The sequence below is a fragment of the Geotrypetes seraphini genome, chromosome 2 (genome assembly GCF_902459505.1).
Source record: "Geotrypetes seraphini chromosome 2, aGeoSer1.1, whole genome shotgun sequence".
NCBI classification, from domain to species: domain Eukaryota; kingdom Metazoa; phylum Chordata; class Amphibia; order Gymnophiona; family Dermophiidae; genus Geotrypetes; species Geotrypetes seraphini.
In genome coordinates, this window is record NC_047085.1 from 339067614 (window position 1) to 339095090 (window position 27477).

General features: G+C 45.3%; 1 protein-coding gene across 1 annotated transcript in view; it reads left to right on the plus strand.

The window, feature by feature from the left end:
• HECW1 (HECT, C2 and WW domain containing E3 ubiquitin protein ligase 1) overlaps nt 1–27477 on the plus strand; it is a 318284-nt gene that overhangs the window by 60748 nt on the left and 230059 nt on the right. Inside the window, exon 4 of the mRNA XM_033932848.1 lies at nt 24453–24528. Within this exon, the coding sequence (XP_033788739.1) occupies nt 24453–24528 (76 nt within the window). The remainder of the gene's footprint in view (nt 1–24452; nt 24529–27477) is intronic.

The window sequence follows — 27477 nt, forward strand, 5'->3', positions numbered from 1 at the left end:
ACAGAATAATTATTTTATTTCTGCCGGTCCATAGGTGTAAAAAGGTTTAAAAACACTGCTCTAACATACAACTCAAAAGAGGATGTTGCCAGGGAAGGGGCCAGAGTACTCCGAAAAGTTGCATGCCAGGTTCTAGAAGAGACCAATGTCCATACCACAATGCCAGGAGTTGGGTGCTGACATCTGCACCAGATTGTAGCTGGTGTAAATACTGGTGCCCAACTTTTGGCATGGAAATCGGCACAAAGCGCTATTCAGTAAATGGCACAACCCAGATCACCATTAGTAGAATAGTGCTCTGCGCTGGGGTTTTTTTTGCAGGTACCAATTTTTCTGCACCATTTATGGAATTCCCCCTTTACCTTTTGTTAACTGTAGTGCAGATAATCTAGATGCAGTTAAAATAACCTATTGAGTTGATATTAACTGTATGTGAACCGTTGGCATATGGTAACTAGCCCTGCATTAACTGTGTGGCAGAGTCCTAGTTCATTTGCCCCTCTGTTCCACATCTAGGAAATAAATATGCAATAATGTGGGCCCGAAGTAACTGTGCATCAATTCCCACATTAACTGCCTAGTGCATTTTAGTAAATAGGTTATAAAGTGTGCTGTATTTGCTTTAAAGAAGACCAGAATGCCCATGGCATTTATGTTTTATGCGCTATTAAGTATAAAATGTTTCGAAGACTGATTTCAAAGGGATTCTTTTAGTAAAGTTTAGTGCACGCTAACAGAATTAGGGTGCACTAAATGCTGAGAAGCCAGTCATGTAGCTCGCTGCCAGCGAAGATCAGCAACTAAAAGGTATGCAGCAAGAGAGATTTTGGGGGCATGGGGATCACCATCACCTATATGTAGATGTGCTGCTACTGGGTGGGCATGATGCCAAAGTGGTTGGGCCAAAGTGAGAGCTTGGGCCTACCTCTCTTTGTTGGGCAGCGTATTTTACATTTGAGAACTCAAGTTTCCTGGATCAATGTTTCACGTACCTGAATTCTTTGGACAGTAAAAAATATTCAATAGATACAGAAGTGTTTACAGGAAGCAGCTCTCAAACAGAGTCCACTGTTCCTCTAGATATTTTTCTCCTATGATACTTGTATGTATTGATTCCTACTGGTTCAGGTTCAGTAGATTTAGCTGAATTAGACTCTGGGCTAATTCTTAACTTCTGAATGCAGTGTCTGGGCAGATTCCTGTATCATCTCTCCTCCCAGCAGTAGGGGTATTATGTGAAAGCCATTACAATATTATTGATCACTGTTTTGGAATCTCTTTTATTTTTAGCAATGCAGAGCTAGCAACACAAAGCCTGACACTTGAAAAGAATATAGTAAAGTACTTTTCCTTATTAGCCTCCCTCTGTGCTGGATCAAAGGGGTGAACATTTCACAGAAGTGTTTTGTAAATGTGCCATCAGGCCTTACAACCTTTGAATGCCTCAACTGACATGTCATTACTAAAGTCCATTGTGAAACGAATATACTTAAAATAACGGTTCCAGAATACTGCGGAGTTAACAGGCAAATAGACAAAGGTGACCCGGTCGACATTGTATATCTGGATTTTCAGAAGGCGTTTCACAAAGTCCCGCATGAACAACTAGTTCAAAAAATTGCGAGCCATGGAACTGAGGGTGAAATACACACGTGGATCAAAAACTGGTTGGCAGATAGAAAGCAAAGAGTAGAGGTAAATAGACAATACTCGGACTGGAAAAGCGTCACCAGTGGAGTGCCGCAGGGTTCAGTGCTTGGTCCTGTGCTCTTCAACATATTTATAAATGACCTGGAAATTGAAGCAATGAGCGAGGTGATTAAATTTGCAGATGATATGAAGTTATTCAGAGTAGTAAAGACGCAGGAGGATTGTGAAGACCTGCAATAGGACATAAACACGCTCAAGAAATGGACTATGACATGGCAAATGAAGTTTAACATGGACAAGTGTAAGGTGATGCATGTTGGTAACAAAAATCTTGTACATGAATACAGGATGTCTGGTGTAGTACTCGGAGAGACACCCCAGGAAAGAGACTTGGGAGTACTGGTCGACAAGTCGATGAAGCCGTCCATGCAATGCGCGGCAGCGGCGAAAAGGGCAAACAGAATGCTTGGAATGATTAAGAAGGGGATCATGAACAGATCAGAGAAGGTTATCATGCCGCTGTACCGGGCCATGGCACGCCCTCACCTGGAATACTGCATCCAGCACTAGTCACCTTACTTGAAGAAGGACATGGTACTACTCAAAAGGGTCCAGAGAAGAGCAACTAAAATGGTTAAGGGGCTGGAGGAGTTGTCATACAGTGAGAGATTAGAGAAACTGGGTCTCTTCTCCCTTGAAAAGAGGAGACTGAGAGGGGACATGATTGAAACCTTCAAGATAATGAAGGGAATAGACTTAGTAGATAAAGACAGTTTGTTCACCTTCTCCAGGGTAGGGAGAATGAGAGGGCACTCTCTAAAATTAAAAGGGGATAGATTCCGTACAAATGTAAGGAAGTTCTTTTTCACCCAGAGAGTGGTGGAAAACTGAAACGCTCTTCCGGAGGCTGTCATAGGGGAAAACAACCTCCGGGGATTCAAGACAAAGTTAGACAAGTTCCTGTGGAACTAGAGCGTGCACAGGTGGGGCTGGTCTCGGTTAGGGCGCTGGTCTTTGACCTGGGGGTCACCGCGGGAGCAGACTGCTGGGCACGATGGGCCACTGGTCTGACCCAGCAGCGGCAATTCTTATGTTCTTATGCAAATCCATCTCATACATATTCATTGTGGATATCCTGAAAACCTAACCTGGCTCCGGCTTTCAGCGAATGAGAATGGCTGCTAGTTCTGATGCTGACAATAAGCAGGCTGTTTTGTCACCTTTAGAGAGGCAAGCAGGACAAGCAAAGTACGGGAAGCCAGAAAAGGAAGAGAGACACTCAAGACTCTCAAAACCAGTGGCGTACCAAGGGGGGGGGCAGTCCGCCCCGGGTTCACGGCTTGGGGGGGTGCACAGCCGGCCAGGTTCGGGTCCTCCTGCCAGGTCCGGGCAGTAGCGTACTAAGAGGGGTGCGGGGGGGGGGGGGGGGAGATCCGCCCCGGGTGCCAGCCCTGAGGGGGGTGCTCCCGGCCTTGCCGTTCAGTCCCCCCCACCCCCGAAGGAACGCTTGCCCCCTGGCCTCCCTCCACCACCTATGAAGCAGCCCGCAGCGGTATCGCGATGTCGGCAATCCCTTCGCTGCTTCGGCACTTCTTCCTGCGCCTTGGTCCCGCCCCTCCCCTCCTCTCACGTCAGAAGGGGCGGGACCGCGGCGGAGGAAGCAGCCCCGAAGCAGCGAAGGGCTCGCTGACATCGCGATCCCGCTGTGGGCTGATTCAGGTGGTGCAGGGAGTCCAGGGGGGCGAGCGGTCCTTCGGGGTGGGGCGGACAGGCTGGCAGGCAGACCTTCAAGGGGGAGGGAGGGGTGACAGGCAGGCCTTCAAAGGGGAGACAGGCAGGCAGGCCTTCAAAGGGGGGACAGGCCTTCAAGGGGGGAGGGGTCAGGCAGGCAGGCAGGCTTTCAAGGGAGGGACAGGCCTTCAAGGGGGGGGGGTCAGGCAGGCAGGCAGGCTTTCAAGGGAGGGACAGGCCTTCAAGGGGGGGGACAGGCAGGCAGGCTTTCAAGGGAGGGACAGGCCTTCAAGGGGGGGTCAGGCAGGCAGGCTTTCAAGGGAGGGTCAGGCCTTCAAGGGGGGGTCAGGCAGGCAGGCTTTCAAGGGAGGGTCAGGCCTTCAAGGGGGGGGACAGGCAGGCAGGCTTTCAAGGGAGGGACAGGCCTTCAAGGGGGGGGACAGGCAGGCCTTCAAGGGGGGGACAGGCCTTCAAGGGGGGGATAGGCCTTCAAGGGGATCAGGCAGGCCTTCAGGGGGGAGTGCAGGCCTTCGGGGGGGGGGAGTGCAGGCCTTCAGGGGTGGGATGCAGACCTTTAAGGGGGGATAGGCTTTCAAGGAGGGGAATACATAGAGGGAATGAGGGGGTTCAAAGACTGGACTTTGGGTGGGAAGAAATAATGGGTCTGAAAATAGAGAAGAGGGAGAGATGATGGACCATAGTTTTTAGAGAGGGAAGGAACAGAAAGGGAGAGAAGTTGGACACAAGGGATGGTGTGGAGGGGGGATAGAGATACTGGATAGGAGGGTAGTTGGGAAAAGAAAGGGAGAGATGGTGGACCCTGGGGTGGTGGGGAAGAAGGGAGAGATGCTGGATGAAAGGGTAGTTAAGAAAAGATAGATCTGTGGAGGGAGACGAAAAAAGGATAGATGCCAGACCTCCTGGGGAGGGAAGGGAAACGGAGAGGACAGAGATGGCAGATAGATGGTTAGCATGCAGAAAGAAGGAAGAAGGAGACCCTGGCAAGCAAGTTATCAGAAGACAACCAGAGCCTTGGACCAACAAGATTTGAAAAATAACCAGACAACAAAAGGTAGAAAAACTAATTTTATTTTCTGTTTTGTGATTACAATATGTCAGATTTGAAATGTGTATCCTTCCAGAGCTGGTGTTAGACCGCAAATGTGAGCTAGGATTTAACAGAGAGGAAAAGTCCTTTTTGTTTCTTTATTTTATTTACACCACAGCACCAGTGTGGTTAGGAGAAGCCAAAGGGGGGTGAAAAAGCTATAAAATAAACCCACCAGGATGTTTTAAAAAAAACAAACACCCAATTGGGCAGGAAAGTTGAATCGAAAAACCAATTCAATAGGCTGAATCGAATAAAAAAATTTTTTTTTCTTGAATCGGGCAGCACTAGTTTGCACTACTGTCTTAGACTTTAGGACCTGGGATTGGAGAGAGATGGCATCCTCAGTACTTTATAATGCAAGTGAAACAAGGATTTGGTCAGACTTTTGAAGGGTCTGCAGAAGAAAAATATTGTATAGGCCGGGGACATGAGACAGCAGGAAATGGGAACTTTTCTTCCTTCAATTTTTGTGAATGGCAAGGCTGAGGATGTCAGAGAGTTCAGTTAAAATATGTGCTTTATAAGAAAATATAATAATGTGTTTTATAAAGTTTATAGCATTGCTGGCCTACCCGGTGAGGTGTTCCTAGTGGTGGTGGTGGTGGCGGCAGTGTGTCAATGTGTTGAGAGAAAGAGGTGGTCTGGGAAATTCTCCTGAGCAAACTCCGGGCCCATTTCCACCCCCAGTTAGTCCACTCCACTCAAATGGTTCACACACTGAGTGGGTCTTTGGGTGTTGTGCCTGAGTAGTTGTTTTGGGATCTCTTCTAGTGGTTTGTCAGTATCTCCTTGTGGTCCAAGGAAGGAAACTTTGTTAACCTTAGTATTGACCTTCAGAATATGTTTATAACAGCGCTGCTTGTGTGGCATTAGACTATGTAATGATCGAAAGAAAAAAACAGATCTTTGCACATTTTTGCACTATATGGTGGGTGTATGAGAAGATTCACATTTCCTGCACAGCTAAGTCCTTGTGAAGTTACCTTGTTCTTTCTGTATTTGACATCTAGCAAGGTCTCTGTTTGGAAGGAAAGAACTAAGCTTAAAAATGAAGTGGCCAGAAGTTATGGTAAAAGCAGATAGCATTGCTGATTTTAAGAAAGGTTTGGACAAATTCCTGGAGGAAAAGTCCATAGTCTGTTATTAAGACATGGGGGAAGTGTCTGCTTGCCCTGGATCAGTGGCATGGAATGTTGCTACTCTTTGGGTTTTGACCAGGTACTAATGACCTGGATTGGTTACCATGAGAATGGGCTACTGGGCATGATGGACCATTGGTCTGACCCAGTTAGGCTATTCTTATGTTATGTTCTCATCTGTAGGGGCCTTTGTTTTCACTTCTTATTTTAATGTACTTTTTTTCTGGGAACTTATCAGTGTTTTTTAGAATGGGAACAAAAATGGAAGAGAATTAATGTGTGTGGAATGGGGGGGGGTTACTATTTTCTTCAGCTAAATAATTAAATCCACTTCAACCAGATATAGGAGAACTCACGCACCATTCACACACCCTCCAACCAAAATCGTCAAAAGAAAAAAAACTGTTTGACAACCTCCTAACACTCAACCCCCAACTCTACAACCTATTGACCTCGACCACAAACTACAAAACCTTCAAAAAAGAAATAAAAACCCTTCTATTCAAAAAACACATAAAACCGAACTAACACAATCAGAACTGTCCCAAGCATCACCTGCAACTACTCCATATGTACTTCTGATGTCATGACAATTCAGACATAATTTATGTTATATTTGGAATAATGGTTACATATATGAGGTTCAATAAAAGAAAATTTTTTAGTGCCTGTTTCTATTATGACCATTTATTTTTCATGGTTATTACAAAAAATATTTTTTTACATGGGGGATGTCAAAAAATGATGGGCCCCGGGTGCCACATACCCTAGGTACGCCACTGGGTCCGGATTCTCCTGTCCTTCCTTTCCCCCGGTCCGCGCCTGCAATCTTACCTCCCTGCTGCTGCTGCTGCTGCTGCTGCTAATCGCCGACAAGAATTCTTCTTTCCGACGTCAATTCTGACGTCGGAGAGGACGTTCCGGGCCAGCCAGGCAGTGATTGGCTGGCCCAGAACGTCCTCTCCGACATCAGAATTGATGTCGGAAAGAAGACTTCTTGTCGGCGATTACCAGCAGCAGAGGGGAGCTAAGATTGCAGGTGCGGGCCGCGGGAAAGAAAGGAGAGAGGCGCTTTTATTTCCGCGGCAGGGAGGGAAGGATGTAGGCAGGCAAGCTGGCTGGCTTTAGTGTGGCAGGGAGGGAGGGAGATAGGTAGGCAGGCAGACAGGCTGGCTTTGGGGGTGGACAAAATCTGGAAGGTAGTGAGGGGACATAAGAAGGAGGCACTGGGGGCACTAAGGAGGAAGGGGGCACTGGGGGCATTATGGACACAGGAAGGAGGCACTGGGGGCACCATGGACACAGGAAGGAAGCACTGGGGGCACTATGGACATGGGAAGGAGGCACTGGGGGCACTTTGGACACGGGAAGGAGGCACTGGGGGCACTAAGGACACAGGATGGAGGCACTGGGGGCACTAAGGACACGGGAAGTAGGCACTGGGGGCACTAAGAACATGGGAAAGAAGGAGAGAGGGAATAGAAAGGGACAATTTTTGGGCCTGAGTGCAGAAAGAAAGAAATGAAAGAAAGGATACACAGTCAATTAATAGATGTCCCCTTTTGATGAAAAAAATAAATGGTCACGTTACCTCTGACTTACTTTCTCTGCAGCAGAGTCGGCAGCCATGCTGAGGTGAAAAAAGGTCCCGCGATGACTCGTCTGCCGGCTCTGCTCCGGTAGAAGTAAGTTACGTTGGAGGGGGTGGACCCGGCAGACGCAGTCATTGCGGGACTTTACCACAACTCCTTGGGTCTGCCAGGTCCACCCCCTTTGACGTAGCAGATGAGTCATCGCGGGACCTTCCAGCATGCGGCTGCTGAGTCCGCTCCAGAGCAAGTACGTCAGAGTGGGGTAGACTGGCAGCCATCAGCTACAGTCATCGTGGGACCTTGCTGCATGAAGGGAGAGAAATGAGCAGGATTGCTAGAACGGAAGAGTGGTGGAGGGAAAGAAAGGGGGCAGGGTGGTATGGAAGGGTGGTGCTGATGGAATTGATGTACAGAGAAAGGGGAGAGACATAAGGTGGAAGGATATTGGAGGGAAAGAAAGGGGACAGGTGCTGATTGAAGAGGGGTGGATGGTGAGAGAAAGGGCAGACATTGCATGGTAGTGGGGAGGCTATGCTGGATGGAAGTGCAGATGGGAGAGATAAGGGAGCAAATGCAGGAAGGAAATGGGAGGAGAGAAAGAGGGGAGCAGACGCTGGATGGAAGTGGACAGAGAGAGGAGAAGGTACTAGATGGAAGGGTTGGAGAAAGAGGGTACATGATGAAAGGAGGGGATAAATAAAAGGAGGGCACATGATGAGGAGAAAAGGACTGAGTTAGGGAAACGCTGGAGGGGTGAGAGAAAGAGGTGGCAAGCTTTAGGTAGACAGTAAAAAAGGACATTGATAAGAGGGTAGTAAGAACGTAATCTATACAGATGCAGAAAATAAATTGAAAAGGAAAATGAGGGAAAAAAGGGAAAGGGATTGCAGAGGAGAGGTGTGGGAGAGGGAAGGAGAGGAGAGAGATGCCAGACCAATGGGGGTGAAAGGAGAGATGGAAGGGGGAGGCATACAGTTTCTGGAAGGGGCATAGAAGGAGAGAAGATGGCATACAGGGGAAGAGAGACGGCAGACAGTGGATGGAAGGAAGAGAGTTACAAGAAAATGAGGAAAGCAGAAACCACAGAAGACAAAGGTAGAAAAAATTTTTCTATTTATTTATTGCTTTAGGAGACATGTGTCACTGTTTCTGTGGTGCACTGTATGCAGAGTCCAGCTTCTTACTGGTTCAATTTAACCTTTGTCTATGTATTTCTATTTTATCCCCCCTTTTACAAAACTGTGGAGCGTTTTTTAGCGCCAGCCGTGGTGGTAGCAGCTCTGATGCTCAGAATTCTATGAGCGTCAGAGCTGTTACCACCGTGGCTAAAATCCACACTACAGTTTTGTAAAAGAGGGAGGGGTTAGTTTATGATGACATATTCCATACTAGGCGAAAGTGTTCTCTGTGTTCGAAAGACATGGTTTTTTGTTAGGATTGACCGCAGGATTGATCTGTACTAGTCTGGCTTGTTTAGTTTTACAATGGGTGTATTTATTTATTTATTCAATTTTTTAGCCCATCCTCCCAAAAGAGCCCAGAACGGGTTACAATGAATATATTGGTGCATTAAAATTATAAGTAAGATAGGTACTTAGAAATTCCCTTACTGTCCCGAAGGCTCACAATCTAACTAAAGTACCAGGAAAAATGACAATTAGAAGAGTAATAAAGAAAGAAAATAGAGATAGAGGAGAAAAATAAGAAAATAAACATACTAATAAGATTACAATGTTGTACTGCTCACTGCAGTGTGTAAGATGCTGCCTTTTCCTAGGTACTCATGTGTGACATGTGGCTTGTTACTAAAAATCATGTTTTTCGTACAGTTGGGGGGGGGTCAAAAAATGATGGGCCCCGGGTGTCACATATGCTGGGTACGCCACTGCTCAAAACTTCCCAGCTCCAGAGAGGTCTTTAAAACTGACACGCTGCATTCCTTAATCACAGGCAGAGAAGCTGATTCCAGGCATACAGCAGAAAAGAAGTGCAGGCAAGCCAAGAAAGATAATGATTATTAGGGATTAAGCCAGTCACATAGTAGCCTAACAGAAGAAATGCTGTTTGACTGTGAGAGAAACTTAGTGGGGTCAGTAAGGTCCATAGAGCAGAGTGTGTGTGAAGATTACAGGTCCGATGAAGATATGGTCTGGGAACAGGGTAGGAAAAGCCCAAAGTAAATGCTTGAATGAATGTGTGTGTGAACTTTAAAATCATACCTCAAAGAAGCAGTGCTGCAGAGAAGGGGGAAGGGGAAACTCCTCATCGTTTTGCTTGAGCCTAACAATTAGCAAAAGGGCTTGTTTAGCCCAATGGGGAACTAACGGGGAGCAAAAGAAACATATGGCTTGAATGTACTGTGCTTGCAAAGTTAGCAGAGCACAGAAGTGCCTTACCAAAATTGCAGTAGCAGTTTGTGCAAAGTAGAGTACAGTACTTTAAAGCCATAGTAAAAACCAGGACGGGCCACGCCCACCCCTGGGAATCTGAAAGCCGCAGCAAAAGCTCATTTTATTTATTTAAAAAATTTCTTCCCCACTTGCAGACTAAGCAGATAACAATGTAACATACACAAATGAAATACATAAAAACATAGCAAAACAGTCTCATCACTTTTCCATTAAAAAACATACTATCAGAGCACTAAAATAGCCTTCCCAATAAAGCTAATAAAAAGCCTTAACAAATAATAAGGCTTTAAGTTGGTTTTTGAAATACATTTTGTCCCTATATAGTCTCAGATACCCTGGCAGGGCATTCCACAAACGTGGAATTGCCACTGAAATTGTTGACCTCTGTGTCCTCCTATAGTGCGTCTGTCCATTGCATTGCAGATTGAGATCTCGAAATTCTAGGAGAAGCATACTGTTTCAACACTTATTTTGTTACAAGGACTAAAAATAAAGGTGGCAAAGACCACAAAAATATATGAACTCAGGGTTTTGAGCCTGATTGGCAGCTGTACTGCCAGAGAAACAAAAGCAACTTCTTTATGTGACATGGCCAAAAAGCTGCAAGATACTGTATTCCAGTTATTAAGGGGGGGGGGTTCTTTGCCTTTTGATGTGTTGCAGTTCAGTGCAAGACAAAGCACTTTCACAGTTTTGATTTTTGAAGTCTTATCCCTGAGAGGAATAATAAAGAACTCTTAGGGCTAGATTCACTAACCCCCGATTCCGTGTCCGATCCGTGCTCGATTGCATGCAGGCCGACGAATTCACAAAAAGCCTGCATGCAAATGGAGATGATCGTTGACATGCCCCCCACCCACCACACGGATTGCTAGAGAGCGCTCCTGACGCATGCGCAGACCATCTCTGCGCATGCGTCTAAGAGCCACAACTTTTTTAAAAAACTTTACTTTTAAACAGCCCAGCGAGCCCGTGGTTTTAACCCGCTTTAAACCCGCGAGTTAAAACCACGGGCTTGCAGTGCAGTGAAGGGCAAGAGATCAGGGCTGAGAAGCAGGGCAACAGAAGGAAAGGCAGTCGGAAAGGACCTTAGCGACTGGTTCTCAGCAATCGCTTACTTTGGATTGGCCAGCCCAGTCGGTCTTGCTTTTTTTATTTTAGTGAATCACTTCCTTCATGCTATGTATGCCAATTCCCCTCATTTGCATGCACGGATTGGGATGGGATCGCTACACAGGTTAGTGAATTGGGTCGGAGGGAAATTGGGTCACAAAGGGCTCGCAAACCAATTGGTACACGATCAGTTTGCTTTGTGAATCTAGCCTTTGTTTTGGAATATCACTTTGTGTGTACTCCTTTTTATTTTGGGTTGTAATCTCCCATTGGTCACTTCCAGCAACCGCTCAGCTAGGCTATGGTGAGGGCAGAGCTTGGTTCCAGCTGACCCTTTGCCCCACCACACTCTGTAGAATGTCCAAGTCCCTATTCTATAATAGTGTGCCTAATTTTTGAGAATGCTACTAACCCACCCATGCCCCTCCTATGGCCTTTTGAGTTGTGCACTAGGGGGCTCATAATTGAAATGGAAATCCCGCCTAAATCGGCACTTGATCGATCAAAATGACAAATCATCCAAGTGCCGATAATCAAAGTAGAGAGAATGAGAGGGCACTCTCTAGAGTTAAAAGGAGATAGATTCCATACAAACCAGTGGCTTACCTAGGGTATGTGGCACCCGGGGCCCATAATTTTTTGACACCCCCCCCCATGTAAAAAAATATTTTTTGTAATAACCATGAAACTGAATAAATGGTCATAATAGAAACAGGCAGTGAAAATTTTCTTTTATTGAACCTCATATATGTAACCATTATTCCAAACATATCATAACATAACATAAATTATGTCTGAATTGTCATGACATCAGAAGTACATATGGAGTAGTTGCAGGTGGTGCTTGGGACAGTTCTGATTGTGTTAGTTCGGTTTTATGTGTTTTTTGAATAGAAGGGTTTTTATTTCTTTTTTGAAGGTTTTGTAGTTTGTGGTCGAGGTCAATAGGTTGTAGAGTTGGGGGTCGAGTGTTGCAGCTCGAATGGCTAGGAGGTTGTCGAACTGTTTTTTTCTTTTGACGTTTTTGGTTGGAGGGTGTGTGAATGGTGCGTGAGTTCTCCTATGTCTGGTTGAGGTGAATTGAATTACTTAGCTGAAGAAAATAGTAACCCCGCCCCCATTCCACACACATTAATTCTCTTCCATTTTTGTTCCCATTATAAAAAAACACTGATAAGTTCTCAGAAAAAAAATACATTAAAATAAGAAGTGAAAACAAAGGCCCCTACAGATGAGAACATAACATAAGAATAGCCTAACTGGGTCAGACCAATGGTCCATCATGCCCAGTAGCCCATTCTCATGGTAGCCAATCCAGGACACTAGTACCTGGTCAAAACCCAAAGAGTAGCAACATTCCATGCTACTGATCCAGGGCAAGCAGATGTTTCCCCCATGTCTTAATAACAGACTATGGACTTTTCCTCCAGGAATTTGTCCAAACCTTTCTTAAAACCAGCTACGCTATCTGCTTTTACCATAACTTCTGGCCACTTAAGCTGAGATCTTTCCTTCCAAACAGAGACTTTGCTAGATGTCAAATACAGCACAAGGTAACTTCACACGGACTTAGCTGTGCAGGAAATGTGAATCTCCTCATACACCCATCATATAGTGCAAAAATGTGCAAAGGTCTGGTTTTTTCTTTCGATCACTACATAGACTAATGCCACACAAGCAGCGCTGTTACAAACATATTCTGTAGGTCAGTGCTAAGGTTAACAAAGTTTCCTTCCTTGGACCAGAAGGAGATACTGACAAGCCACTGGAAGAGATCCCAAAACAACTACCCAGGAACAACACCCAAAGACCCACTCAGTGTGTGAACCAGTTGAGTGGAGTGGACTAACTGGGGGGTGGAAATGGGCCCGGAGTTTGCTCAGCAGAATTTCCCAGATCACCTCTTCCTCTCAACACATTGACACGCTGCCGCCACCACCACTAGGAACACCTCACCGGGTAGGCCAGCAATGCTATAAACTTTATAAAACACATTATTATATTTTCTTATAAAGCACATATTTTAACTGAACTCTCTGACATCCTCAGCCTTTCCATTCACAAAAATAGAAGGAAGAAAAGTTCCCATTTCCTGCTGTCTCATGTCCCCGGCCTATACAATATTTTTCTTCTGCAGAGTGCAGACCCTTCAAAAATCTGACCAAATCCTCATTTCACTTGCATTATAAAGTACTGAGGATGCCATCTCTCCCCAATCCCAGGTCCTAAAGTCTAAGACAGTAGCGCAAACTAGTGCTGCCAGATTCAGGAAAAAAAATTTCGATTCGATTCAGCCTATTGAATTGGTTTATCGATTCGATTTTCCTGCCCAATTGGGTGTTTTTTTCAAACATCCTGGTGGGTTTATTTTATAGCTTTTTCACCCCCCTTTGGCTTCTCCTAACCACACTGGCTCTGTGGTGTAAATAAAATAAAGAAACAAAAGGACTTTTCCTCTCTCTGTTAAATCCTAGCTCACTAGCTAACACTAGCTCTGGCAGGATACACATTTAAAATCTGACATATTGTAATCACAAAACAGAAAATAAAATTAGTTTTTCTACCTTTTTGTTGTCTGGTTATTTTTCAAATCTTGTTGGTCCAAGGCTCTGGTTGTCTTCTGATAACTTGCTTGACAGGGTCTCCTTCTTTCTTCTTTCTCTGTGCTAACCATCCATCTGCCATCTCTGTCCTCCCCTTCCATTTCCCTTCCCTCCCCCGGATGTCTGGCATCTTTCCTTTTTTTGTCTCCCTCCACAGATCCACCTTTTCTTAACTACCCTTTCATCCAGCAGCTCTCCCCCACCACCCCAGGGTCCACCATCTCTCCCTTTCTTTTCCCAACTACCCTCCTAACCAGTATCTCTATCCCCCCCTCCACACCATCCCTTGTGTCCAATTCTCTCCTTTTCTGTTCCTTCCCTTCCTAAAACCCATGTCCATCATCTCTCTCTCTCTCCTCTATTTTCAGACCCATTATTTCTTCCCACCCAAAGTCCGGCATAAGCACGTCTCTTTGAACCCCTCTCCCTTCCCTCCGTGTACATTTACACCAGGGCCCCCCCTCCCCTGAAGGCCGGGCCCCCCTTTAAAGGTCTGCATCCCACCCCTGAAGGCCTGCCCCCCCTTGAAGGCCTGCCTGCCTACTCCCCTTGAAGGCCTGCCTCCCCCTTGAAGGCCTGCACCCCCCCGAAGGCCTGTCCCCCCCCTTGAAGGCCTGCCTGCCTGTTCCCCTTGAAGGCCTGCCCTCCCCTGAAGGCCTGTCCCCCCCTTGAAGGCTTGCACCCCCCCTGAAGGCCTGCACCCCTCCCCGAAGGCCTGTGCCCCCCTTGAAGGCCTGCCTGCCTGTTCCCCTTGAAGGCCTGCCCCCCCTGAAGGCCTGTCCCCTGAATTGCCACTGCTGGATCAGACCAGTGGTCCATTGTGCCCAGCAGTCTGCTCACGCGACGGCCCTTAGGTTAAAGACCGGTGCCCTAATTGAGACTAGCCTTACCTGCGTACGTTCAGGTTCAGCAGGAACTTGTCTAACTTTGTCTTGAATCCCTGGAGGGTGTTTTCCCCTATAACAGCCTCTGGAAGTGCGTTCCAGTTTTCCACCACTCTCTGAGTGAAGAAGGACTTTCTTTTGTTTGTATGGAATCTATCCCCTTTTAACTATGTTACTATACAGTCAAACCTAGGTTTGCGAGTAAAGTGGCTTGCGAGTGTTTTGCAAGACGAGCAAAACACTCAAGCAAACTTTAACTCGCAAAATAAGCATTGACTCGATCAGGGCTGAATTTAGATGAAAAGAGGCCCTAGGCCATTCCACTTATGAGGCCCTTTCACCTCCCATTTTTAAGTTTGTAAATTACATAAGAAATAATAAAATACATCATTACTGTGATATATATCAATATGTTAAATGAAACATGTTGTTATTGGTACTAACCTTTATAAAAAATGTGACACGGATAATAAATAAAAAAAAGTCGAGAACACTTATTTGGACATTTATTCTCAGCACCTTATATAGTACTTGTAACAATAACTAATCAAACATAACACACAACATTGCCCCTTCCTATGTCCATAGTGCCCCCAGTGCGTCCTTCCTCACTTCAGCCCCCCTCCGATGCTCGCCTACCTCCCATCCCCCTTCCATTGAACACCCCCCCATGCCATCCTGCCTGCCTGCCTTCCATTAAACCCCCCACCCCCCCTCTGATGCCAGCCTACCTGCCTCCCATCCCCCTTCCACTGAACCCCCCCCCCGATGCCAGTCTGGGCCGCCCTGTCCTGACGGATCCACATTTTGCCTCTCTCCCTGCGGGGCTGGGCTTTGGCCAGCTGTTTCCGGACTGACGTCTTTCCCTCCCCGATCCTCCTCCCAGGGCGAGAAAAAGAAAGGGAGAAGCCGAGTCAGCGCCCCGTTCGGCCGGAGCCGGTTCCGATCCCGAAGCGTAGAATTTCTCCTTATTTTCGGTTCAGTGTTTTAGTGTTCACTGTTTTTAGAATAGTGTAATTTTAATTTTGCTAACAATTTGATTGTAGGCCCTTCTTGATCTTGAGGCCCTAGGCTGAAGCCTAGTTAGCCTATAGGAAAATCCGGCCCTGGACTCGATTAGCAAGTGAGTCCATCCCAAGAACCGGCTTCCCTTCCCTTGCGGCCCACCTCCAAACCCTTACCTCCAGTGGACACTGGATGAGAGGAGCAAGAGGCTGGTGGCAGAGAGCAGTAGCACCCGGAACAGGAAGTACTCCTGCAGTGTCGGGTCGCAAATGTTTAAGAACCATAGGGTGGAGCTGGGGGGGCCGGGGGAGTAAAGGGCACCTCCATGCTATTGGCCTCACTTGACAGCAGGGCCGCGGGGCTGCTCTCCGAGTCTTTCAGCTGAAGCATGCCGGCTTCGATTCGGAGCTCACCTAACACCAAACTGCGACTGTTTACAACCACCTCTTCCGGCCTCTCTCCCATTGGCCCATGTCACGGACATGGTGTGTCGGGCTGGCTTCTCCGCACAACACGTTAGCCGGACGTTGGAGAGAAGCATGGGAGCTTCCCCCACTGCCAGATTGGAGCGCTTCTCCTGACGTCGCCCTGGTAATTTTGTGCGCCAGGTTTGAATGTTGGCAGAGCGGTGATGGTAGCCTGAAGATGAGAGTGCTTAAATGTGGAGGCAAGAAACCATCCGCCCACTGCACGAGCGCAGGCAGCTGCTGGGGGTAAGTGGCGGCTTACATTCTTTCCACAGTTGTGGGACAGCTTGGCACCAGAGCCAGGGAGGTGGGTTGGCAGCGAAAGAGGCGGGCTGGAGGTAGAGGAAGGCTTTCTTGAACAATAATGCACAGAGGGATGAGGGAAAGCTGTTCGGGGGCCAGTGGCTGATGCTGTATTCTCCGGTATGGGTGGATTAGATGCAGAAATCCGAGGTAGATACTGAAAGTTTGCAGGAGAGGGTGAACTTTTATTTGCAACATAGGCCTGTTTTGGGGATGTGGAACGAATTGTCTGAGTTTCCATTACTTGCTATGGGGAAAGTTGCTTTGATATACAAGCATTTTGGATTACGAGCATGCTCCTGGAGCGGATTATGCTCGTAAACCAAGGTACCACTGTATTTGTTTTTATAGTTTTATAGTTTTTGTAGTATAACATCGATACAGATTCTATTACTTTCAGGGCAGAAGTGCTGGCAAGGATAGTGAGTGACTGGTCTTCACCAATTGCTCTGTTTTGGATCGACAAACACAATCGGTATTTCTTCTGCAGGCAGAAGCCATTTTGTACATCAATCACTCGCCTACTTTGCATGGCATTTCAATACTAATCCCCTCATTTGCATGCTCAGATCATAGAAAGAGTGATCGCTCGGAGAAACACATGGACAGCAGTTTTGTGCATCGGGTTGGGGAATCTGATCGATCGTAAAACCGGTCATACCCGTTTAGTGACGATTGTTAGACAATCGTTAAGTTTAGTGAATGAAGATGAGGATGGGAGAAAATGATTGTTTAATGTAATAATTGTATAGTGAATAGTGTGTTTTGTGCAGTTTTTCTGATTTACCATTTGTATTGCACTATCGAAGTTTTAAAATCAATAAAGATTTAAAAAAAAAAAAAAGTTTAGTGCATCCCCTAGACTAGAGGGTCTATTAGAGCATTTCCCTAATTTATAAACATGAGATACTGATAATCCATTTCAAATGAAACTCAGTTTATAAGTAACTTGTTGATTGATATCACAGTACTTTATATTATAAAAAAAAGAATTTTAAACATCCCAGAGAACAATATAACTCTGGCTTTTACAAAGCTGTAGTAAAGGTTTCTATGAGCATCAGAGCATTTACCTCGCCAGCCTATGGTGGAAACCTCTACCGCTGCGTTGTAAAAGAAGCTCTAAAGTTGGGCAATAGTAGTAATGCTATTACAATACTTAACAAAGAATTGGAAAGCACAAATATCCCAAACTGTAATTGTCTTCCTTCTGTTCTTCTTCGGTGTTATGAAACTGGGAGCAGAGCCCTGTCCTTTTGCACTCTGCAATCAGCAAGTGCATGCTGAAAGACTAAAGCAATAAAACTGTCTTGGTTTTTCAAGATTATAGATTAGATTGTATTCTATATTGTACAATTCAGCTGACAGGTAGAAAGAGAGAGAGAGAGCATGGGAGAGTGATAAAAGTATTTCATTTAGCATTGAATGTATCTATAAGGGGGATGGGATTTGTGTACTGCTTTTTCTGTGTGGTTATACTGCCGGTTCAACCCACTTGTAAAGCACCCATATCGGTTTGTTATTTCCTCTTTGGTCCCCTATCCTAGCTACCTCATCATTCCCTGTGCAATTCTCTTCCTGAGCAGTGTTTATAGCTTTATCCTTTTTGTCTTGTCTGTCATAATTAGACTGTTAGGGCTCTTCAGCTTGGAATAGAGACGGCTGAGAGGAGATATGATTGAAGTCTACAAAATCCTGAGTGGAGTAGAACGGGTACAAGTGGATCGATTTTTCACTCCGTCAAAAATGACAAAGATAGAGGACACTCGATGAAGTTTAAAACCAGTAGGAGGAAATTTTTTTTCATTCAGAGAATGGTTAAACTCTGGAACGCATTGCCAGAGGTTGTGGTAAGAGTAGATCAGTGGTTCCCAACCCTGTCCTGGAGGACCACCAGGCCAATCGGGTTTTCAGGATCACCCTAATGAATGTGCATGGAGCAGATTTGCATGCCTGTCACTTCCATTATATGCAAACGTCTCTCATGCATATTTATTAGGGCTAGCTTGAAAACCCGATTGGCCTGGTGGTCCTCCAGGACAGGGTTGGGAACTACTGGAGTAGATAGCATAGCTGGTTTTAAGAAAGGTTTGGATACGTTCCTGCAGGAAAAGTCCATAGTCTGTTATTGAGAAAGACATGGGGGAAGCCACTGCTTGCCCTGGATCGGTAACATGAAATGTTGCTACTCCTTGGATTTTAGCCAGGTACTAGGGACCTGGATTGGCCACCGTGATAACGGGCTTCTGGGCTTGATGGACCCAGTAAGGCTATTCTTATTATTTTATGTCTAATATAGAACACTGCGTGCATCTGTAGCACTATAGAAATAATAAATAGTAGTGGTAGTAATAGTATATCACCTGTAATACTATGCCTCTTCTCTGCATAAAACTATCAAGGAAAAAAAACCATCAGAGTTTCACTTTTAATTCTTACTCATAGGGCAGGATTCAGTAAATGGCACTGAACAAATGGCGTCAAGAAAAAAATCAGCGCTTAAAGCTGTCCTACAGAGGGCACTCTAGGATGACGCCCTTTGTAGCATAGCTCCTAGTGGAGATTCTTGCACTCAGCTTTGAGCGAGAGGACTTATGCCAACTGAAACTTGATGTAAATCCTGGTACACAACTTGGGCACACCCCCCTCCAAATTCTGTAACACTACAGGTAATTCACTGTAACACCCTTGACCCACACATGCCCCCTCCTAAGACCACACCACCTTTGGGGTTGCATGCAACAGGATTTGGGTGCAGATTCTAGAATTACGCAGGGCCACATCTGCATGCAAATCCAAATTGGTGCCAATTAATTGGCTGTTAAGGGAAAGGGACTGGGACTTGTATCGCACCTTTTTGTGTAATTATGCAACCTCATTCAAGTGGTTTACTCAAGCATTTTCCCTATTTGCCCTAGTGGGCTCACAATCTTATCTAATGGACTGAATGGACCATTTTGAACCATGTTCTAATTTTGGATCATTCAAAAAATTACTGAAAACTCATTTATTTGTAAAAGCCTTCTATTAATAAGGAATTACTGATTTGATGTACTTCTTTCTTGGGATCATTCTTGTTGCATTAATTTTTTACTGAGTTTGTATTTTAGTATGTTTTTATTTGTATTTGTATTTTTTGTAGGTCTGACATTTTATGTTTGCTTACTGTGTAATCCACCTAGTTGATAGGTGGAATAGAAATTTTTAAAATAAATCTAATGTACCTGGTGTAGTGAAGGATTAAGTGACTTGCTCAGGGTCAAAAGGGGCAGTGCAGGGTTTGAACCCACAACCTGAGGTTGCTGAGGCTGTAGATATAACCACTGTGCCATACTCTCCTCCAATCTAATGTATTTGTGCATATTTCTCAGGATTGTGCACAAATTTGAATGCCATTCATAGAATCTGTGGGATACTGTATAATTGCTTCCTTTGAACATGCAATGGACACTGATTAAACAATAAATAAAAACCATGTTGATGTACCTTTGAAAACATTTGTGATTCTAAACGGGTTGAGGCTTGAGCTTTAGATTTTGACCCTTAGAGCGGTACTTCTCGATCCATTCCTTGAGGCACACCTAGTCCCATCGGGTTTTCAAGATATTCACAATGAATAGGCAAATCTATCTCATAGACAGAGAATGATACTGTGACAGAATTTGTCACCATCCCTTTCCCTGCAGATAACCATGGGAAATCGTCCCATGTCATTCTTTAGTGTCTATGTCAGGGGGGCCTACAAGGTCGATTGCGATCAAAGGCAACGTGAGTCGATCGCGGAGCCCATCCTGGGCTCCATGATCGACTCACGTTGCCTTTGCGTTCTCCCTGTTCCCCGATGCCACAACAGGCCAGCAGCGACTACAGAAGCGCCGGACAAGCCAGCCTCCCTCCTCCCCCGACGTCGGAGAGGAAGTTACGAGCCAGCCAATCGCTGCCTGGCTGGCCTGGAACTTCCTTTCCGAAGTCAGAATTGACGTCGGAGGGAAGGCTGCTGGTCAGTTGCAGCATCAGGAAACAGAGGGAACTCGGCGGCAACAGCAGCGGTGGCTTGGGGGCCTGTTCCCAGATGTTGGCAGTGGCTTGGGGGCCTGTTCCCAGACGTCGGCAGTGGCTTGGGAGCCTGTTTCCAGACGACAGTTCCGGTGGTGGCTTGGGGAGAAAGAAAGGGGAGACAGAAAAAAAGAAAGAAAGGGGGGCATGGAGACAGAAAGAATGAAAGGGGGGTAGGAATGGAATGTGTCGGGTGGCAGGGGGGCAGGCAGGGAGAGAGAAAGAAAAAGTTGGACTCATGGAAGGACAGAGATGTTGGTTGGGGAATGGAATGAGGTCTGGAGGTGATGAAGCATGCAGAAGGCAGAAAGGAGGGAAGAAATATTGCATACACAGTCAGAAGAAGAAAGTGCAACTAGAGACTCATGAAATCACCAGACAACAAAGGTAGGAAAAATGATTTTATTTTAAATTTAGTGATCAAAATGTGTCCATTTTGAGAATTTATATCTGCTGTCTATATTTTGCACTATGGCCCCCTTTTACTAAACCGCAATAGCGGGTTTTAGCGCAGGGAGCCTATGAGCGTCAAGAGCAGCGTGGGGCATTCAGTGCAGCTCCCTGCGCTAAAAACTGCTATCACAGTTTAGTAAAAAGGGAGGGGGTATATTTGTCTATTTTGTCTATTTTTGTATAGTTGTTATTGAGGTGACATTGCATATTTTAAAGTCATATGCCTTGACCTCTTTGAAAAAAGAACCCTGAATATAAATGCTAATTAACATTTTCTCTGTGTACAGTGTGCTTTGTGGTTTTTTTTTAAATTTTATTGTTGGTAGATCATTTTGACTTGGTCATTTTAAAAGTAGCTCGCAAGCCAAAAAAGTGTGGGTACCTCTGGTCTAAGTCAACCTCAGTCTTTCTACACCAGTATTCTTCAATGTAAAGCTTGAGGGTCAGTGGCTGTGCCCATTCATACTCTGATTGTTATCTGAGCCAAATATAGGATAATGAACCCATTGTGACATCACTGATGAGGTTGGGGCATAGGTGGAATGAGGCATTATGACATCACAATATCTGCTCTGGATACCAGAGACTGGCATTCTTTAGTGTCTATCTCAACCTCAGTCCTTCTACTCCAGTATTCTTCAATGCAAGGCTTGAGGGTCAGTGGCTATGCCCATTCATACTCATCTTAGTTATCCGTGGGGATGGGGACAGATTCTTTCACTATGTCATTCTCCATGGATATCCTGAAAACATAACGAGACTAGGTGTGCCTCAAGGAGTGGGTTGAGAAGCACTGCCTTTTCAATAGTGAGGGGTAGGCAAGTTCTGCAGGACTCAAGGGAGCCTTTATGTTCCTAGTGATTGAAAGCACAATATTGAAGCATCACCCTACCCTAGGGTTACCAGATGTCTGGGGAAACCTGGACATGTCCTCTTTTTAGAGGACTGTCTGGGTTCCAGAAAGGAGTTTCCAAAACCTGGCAGTATGTCCGGGTTTTGGAAAGCCAAGATAAACTCCAGCCACATCTGGAGGGCTTCTGAGCACGCGCAGATGATGTCGCACACATTCGCGCATGCTCGAGGCCCTCCAGACATGGCCGTAGCTTGTCAGGGAAGAAGATGAGGGTTTGAGGGGCTGTGGGCAGAACAGGGCGGGACACGAGGTGGAGCCAGGCGAGGCTGTAGGTGCAACAAAGCGGGGATGGGGATGGAGCAGGGTAGGGCCATGTGGCAGGGTTTGTGAGGCTACAATTATTTTAACCCTACCCTGCCCCCACTGGGAGCAATACAGTTGGAGGACTCCCACTCGGCTTAGAGCAGAGATGTCAAAGTCCCTCCTCAAGGGCCGCAATCCAGTTGGGTTTTCAGGATTTCCCCAATGACTATGCATGAGATCTATTAGCATACAATGAAAGCAGTGCATGCAAATAGATCTCATGCATATTCATTAGGGAAATCCTGAAAACCCGATTGGATTGCAGCCCTCGAAGAGGGACTTTGACACCCCTGGCTTAGAGGGAACTATACTCATAGGCCTCTTGCTCAGATATCTTACTTCCAAGGTAAATCAAAACTAACCAGAACCTTATCTGGACAGTCTTTTAAATAAGGATCAAATCCCACTCGTCCCTGCTATGTTGCCTGTACAAGTATGCTAGAGGTGAGAAGCAGACTGCATAACACTTCCCCCTCATTCTATAGCTTGAGAATCTAATTATACATGCCATTTGTGTGCTCAGCTTCTAGAATACTGGATGTTACATATTCACGGTGACGGGACTAAATCGTGCGAGACAACGGCGCGCCGACAACTGAGCGCAGACAACTGAGCGCAAGGTTGATGGCGCGCCGAACAAAAGCACTATTTTAAAGGGTTCCGACGGGGGGTGTTGGTGGGGAACCCCCTATTTTACTTAACAGACATTGCGCTGCCGTTGTGGGGAGTTTGGGGGGTTGTAACCCACCACATTATACTTAAAACTGAACTTTTTCCCTAAAAAACAGGCAAAATGTTTGGTTTCAAGTATAATGAGGGGGGTTACAACCCCCCAAATCCCCCACAACGCCAGCGCGATGTCTGTTAAGTAAAATAGGGGGGTTCCCCACCAACACCCCCCGTCGGAACCCTTTAAAATAGTGCTTTTCTTCGGCGCACCATCAATCATGCGCTCAGTTGTCGGCGCGCCGTTGTCTCGCGCGATTTTGTCTATGAACCGATATTCACACATACAAAGGGTGCCAAAGAGTTCTCAGGCCAACCAAGAAGAGAATGACATGGATATTATTCAATCAGTAATCTGAAACAGTGTCAAAACATGGAATTTCGTTTCTGCAAATTGACACATAAAATAAGATAACACTCTAGCTATGATGCAAAATAACGCATGGAGGGGCATAATTTAAAAAAAACCCGTCTAAGTCCCCTTTTGGCCTAAGGCCCTAAATGCTGAAGGTAGCATCAGGGAAAATGTCCATTCTCAAAAAAACCTCCAAAATGAGGGGCTTTTTTTGAGAATGGTCTACCTCTACGTTCAGTTTAAACGCCCAAACCACCACTACATCTGACCTTACAACACATTATCAACCATAAACTAGCCTAAGTCCCAAATGCCCAAAACAAGACCTTTTAGGTGAAGGAGGGGCCAATCCTTCACCGAAAAGCTGGATTCTGTAACCAGCGTCTGTCAAAAACAACACCGGTTACAGAATGCATCCCTCCCCCCCCACCACAACGATCTCATCTCCTCTGCCATGATTGCAATCCCCCTCCCCCCGAACTGCTGTGACCCTCGGCAGGAGAGATGCCGCGATCGTTGTGGTTGGGGGGGGGGCAGGTTTCCGGGGCCGCTGAGCTGATCGGGGCAGCCGCGATCAGCTCAGCGGCTCCTTTTCAGAACTTATACCTGTTTTGACTTGGTTTACGTCAAAACGTATAAGTTCCGACTAGGCAATCTGTTAAAGGTTTTGGTTTTACTTGCTGTACAACTAAGTCTAAGTCGGCCCACCTCCCGCCCTTTCCCCTCCTCGAAAAATGCCTCTTTTCCTCTAGGCGTTTAGAGGCAGGGGAAAGGCCTAAGTTGGTTTTAGATACGTCTAAAACCAGCTTTGATTATTGGTACTTGGACGATCTGGATTTTTGATTGCCCCAAGTACCGATTTAGGCCACTTTTTGGACGTTTTTTTGATCATAAGCCCCTTAGAGTTTAGGAAGTTGGTTGGGCTGAGAGCTTTTCAGCACTCCCTCGTAAGTGCTAGCTGGGCACTAGTCGGTATTCTAGAATTTTAGCCAACAATTTGCATAGTATAAAGGTGCATGAGGACAGGGCAAGGGCATCTTCCACAATTATAGGCACATGCTCTGGAATAGTGTCATTTACATGCTATAGGTGTCCTTTTATTAAGGTGTGCTAACCATAGAATATAATGAATGCCGTAGCATTTAGCGTGCACTAAATCGGTGAGCACACCTTAATAAAAGGACCCCATAGTGTGGCATTGCATTTATGCCTGCCATAGACATGGCATGAAGCGGGTACACCTAAATATGGATGCTCAGATCCCATTACAAAATATGCGCTTAGCACCCAGCATTTTGGTGCCTAAGTTACGTGTATTACACTTTATAGAATTGCTCCCTTTGTGTGTAGTTTGCTCTTCCTATTTCCTTTCTATGTAGTTAGACATTCGTGCAGCATTAAAACGCCAGACATCTAACATGTAAACTGCATTTCTGAGAAAAGGCAGCTCCTCAAAGGCAATTACATTTTTTTTTTTTTTCTGGTAAAACCATTAGCCTAATAGGAGCTTGTTTAGATCAATACTGCTCTTGTCTAAATGCAAGCCTGTAATTGATTCGTACTGACGGACTTCAGGAATGAGAGCCATTAAGCAGTTGTGGAGGCCCTAACATCATTCTCTTTTCCTGCTTTTGTAGGTTTTCAAGAACATCAACAGTGAAGAAGTGGCCCAAGGACAAGGAAGTCGGAGGTTGATCAGCTTTTCACTGTCAGGTACAATCCCTGCTCTTATTTGTAAAATTTAATGGGTTTAGAAGGTAAGACTGGAGAAATGTCGGTACTGAATCCAGTACTCTCACAGCAGTCTGTTTCCAAGAGGGACTGCAAGTCTCTGACCTCGCTATATTGAGCTTTCTGAAGGTGGTGGGCTGCGGATGCCACCATAACCCTGCTTGCCTGTATGATAATCGGTTCATCTGTGGATTCTGGCCTTCCCTTTATACCTACACTAAAGCACTGTGCAGTTGCGTGAAAGCACTTTTCTGTGTTTAGATTCGAAATTTTCTGGGTTGAGGCAGATATGGCTTTCTGAACCTTCTGTGTCCTTCAGCTCTCTTAAGTAATTGTGGCCAGCGTGAATCCGTTGTTTATTTCTTTAAGTCCATTGTCAAAAGAACAGTATGTAAATCATTTAACTAGGGAGAGGGGAATCAATAAACAAAAGGAGTTTATATAGAAATGCACCTTTTTATTGACTTCAGCTTGCATAACCCATATTTACGTGCGGTTAGATTAGGAATAAATCACTAATTTGACTTATCTACAAAGAAACTGTAAACTAATACTTTTACAGAATGAAAAAAATATATATGCAGGCAGTTCCCAAGATACAGACGCCTGACTTAAGTACGACTTGTATTTAAGAACATGGTCGTGGCTTCATATGATTTCACTCAGCAGTATTTCCAGTGGCATAGACTCCTACACTTCTTCTGCAGCAGGTTCAGGAATGTTGCAAGGCCACGTTAAGAACAGTGGGAGGTTGTGCATGCTGTACCTTCTTAGCCCTTTTGTCAGCTGGGAGCAGAGGTAAGCTGCAAGAATCTTAAAATCTACAAGTTCTGAGTTGCATACAAATCTAACTTAAGAACAGCTTAAAAAATGTAACTCGTTCTTAACCCGGGAACTGCCTGTATAGGGTTAAAACTGAGACTCTCTCCATAAAACTAAAGTAATGTTTCTTTGTATTCTACAAGATTTTATATACAAGGTAAACAAAACATCCTCATGCTTCATTAATACACTAATGAGTGTGTAGGCATGACAGCATATCCATATAGATAGATTTTGAAAGGTGTTTTATGCAGAATATGGACATCAGGCAAAGTATCTGCAGCCCTGTTCTTTGCTCATTGTACTGTTGCCTGGGCTCCTTTGTATGTTATAGTTTTCATTACAATAATTTATATATGCTGATGCACATAGGTTGAAAGGTGACCAGTCACATTATGTCAAAAGCTTTCTAATCATTACCTAATACAGAGGTGTCAAAGTCCCTCCTTGAGGGCCGCAATCCAGTCGGGTTATCAGGATTTCCCCAATGAATATGCATGAGATCTATTAGCATACAATGAAAGCAGTGCATGCAAATAGATCTCATGCATATTCATTGGGGAAATCCTGAAAACCCGACTGGATTGCGGCCCTCGAGGAGGGACTTTGACATCCCTGACCTAATACCTCTGAGTGATATTTTAGAAAGGCTGTACAGAGGGGGAATTCCAAAGTCCATGTCAAGATGTGAGGAGTTCCCATATTATTTCACAGGAGGCTCCATCAAAGCCTTTTGTAAAATAGAAGGACTGCACAACCATGTTCCTCCATATCCAGAGGGAGCAGCAGTTAGAATGCTAGATGTGTGTGGGTGGGGTGGGGATGGGGACGTATATTTACCCTCTCTGCGTAGACATGGAAGCAGCTTTCTAAAAATCATGGAATGCAGTTGCCTGGTTACAATACTGTGTGATGGTGGCACAGATTCCTTCTTTAATGATTACATCAGTCAGGCCCGATCTTTAGATGAGATGCAATAAGCAACAGTTAGCCTTTCCTGGGGGAAAATAGCCCCTAAGCTGGCTAAGAAACAGTATTGTCTATATCTGCATGCATTACATGGTGGTGATATGATTAGAAACATGTAACTCCTTGATTAATAGCAGTGTAAGAGTGACTTTTAAACTTGTCCTTTTGACCACCATGGCTCAGTGTCTGCAAAGCGATCACATTAACGTTCATTCTGGATATCCTAAAAAACAAACTTTGAGTTAAATAGCAAAGGTTTATGAACAACTACAGGAAAATATAGTCATAAAAAAGATATTTGGCCATTTTAAATGCACAATGGCAGTTATTCATAGGGTTACCAGATTTTACGTATGTAGAATCCAGACTCTTTGGCTTGCCCAGTTCCACCCATCCCTGCCCCATTATGTCCACACCATGCCCCAGCCTCGCCCCTAGCCCCTAGTTGTTCATATTAACAGGGGGGCATGGTTTAAGGAGCAGGGTGGAGGCAGAAAAAAAGTTATACATTCAGGGCCAGATCCTATAGGTATTGTGCCTAAAAAATTTGTACCGACTAGAACGGCGCTTAGGGCAATTCTACAAGAATAGAATTGTGCATAGGTATTTAGGCCAGCTAAAACCAGGCCTAAATGTCTGTGACTATGTAATGTGCACATCAGGCACTTTCTATAGCAATGTACCTAACTTTTAGGAATGCCTCATATTCGTCCTGGCCACGCCCCTTTTCAAAGTCCCCACTGCAACTGGTGCACATTCTGTACAGAATCATGTTTCCGAGTTGTGTGCATAACTTTTAAGTCGTGTCACATTGCATCAATTAGGAGGAGTCACTTGTCAATCAAGTTGTGCATGTACAGTAGGGTGGTCCACACATGCAAAAAAAATCAGCCTCGTCAAATCTTGTCTCCACAAGGCTTATTTTTGTCCACTTGGTGAGTCTAGCTCATGTGTCAAATTTCAGCTTGATTAGACAATATTTAGAGATCACCTCAGCATGCACTGTTTACTTGTGTGTTGTGTATGTAGGCGATTGTGAATAATCAGTTTGTATGGCATTGTCTAGTTTGCAATCTGCACCCGAAAACTAGTTCCTTGGGAAGTCAGTCTGTCAGCTGTCAACTGCTAGACTGCCTTGTG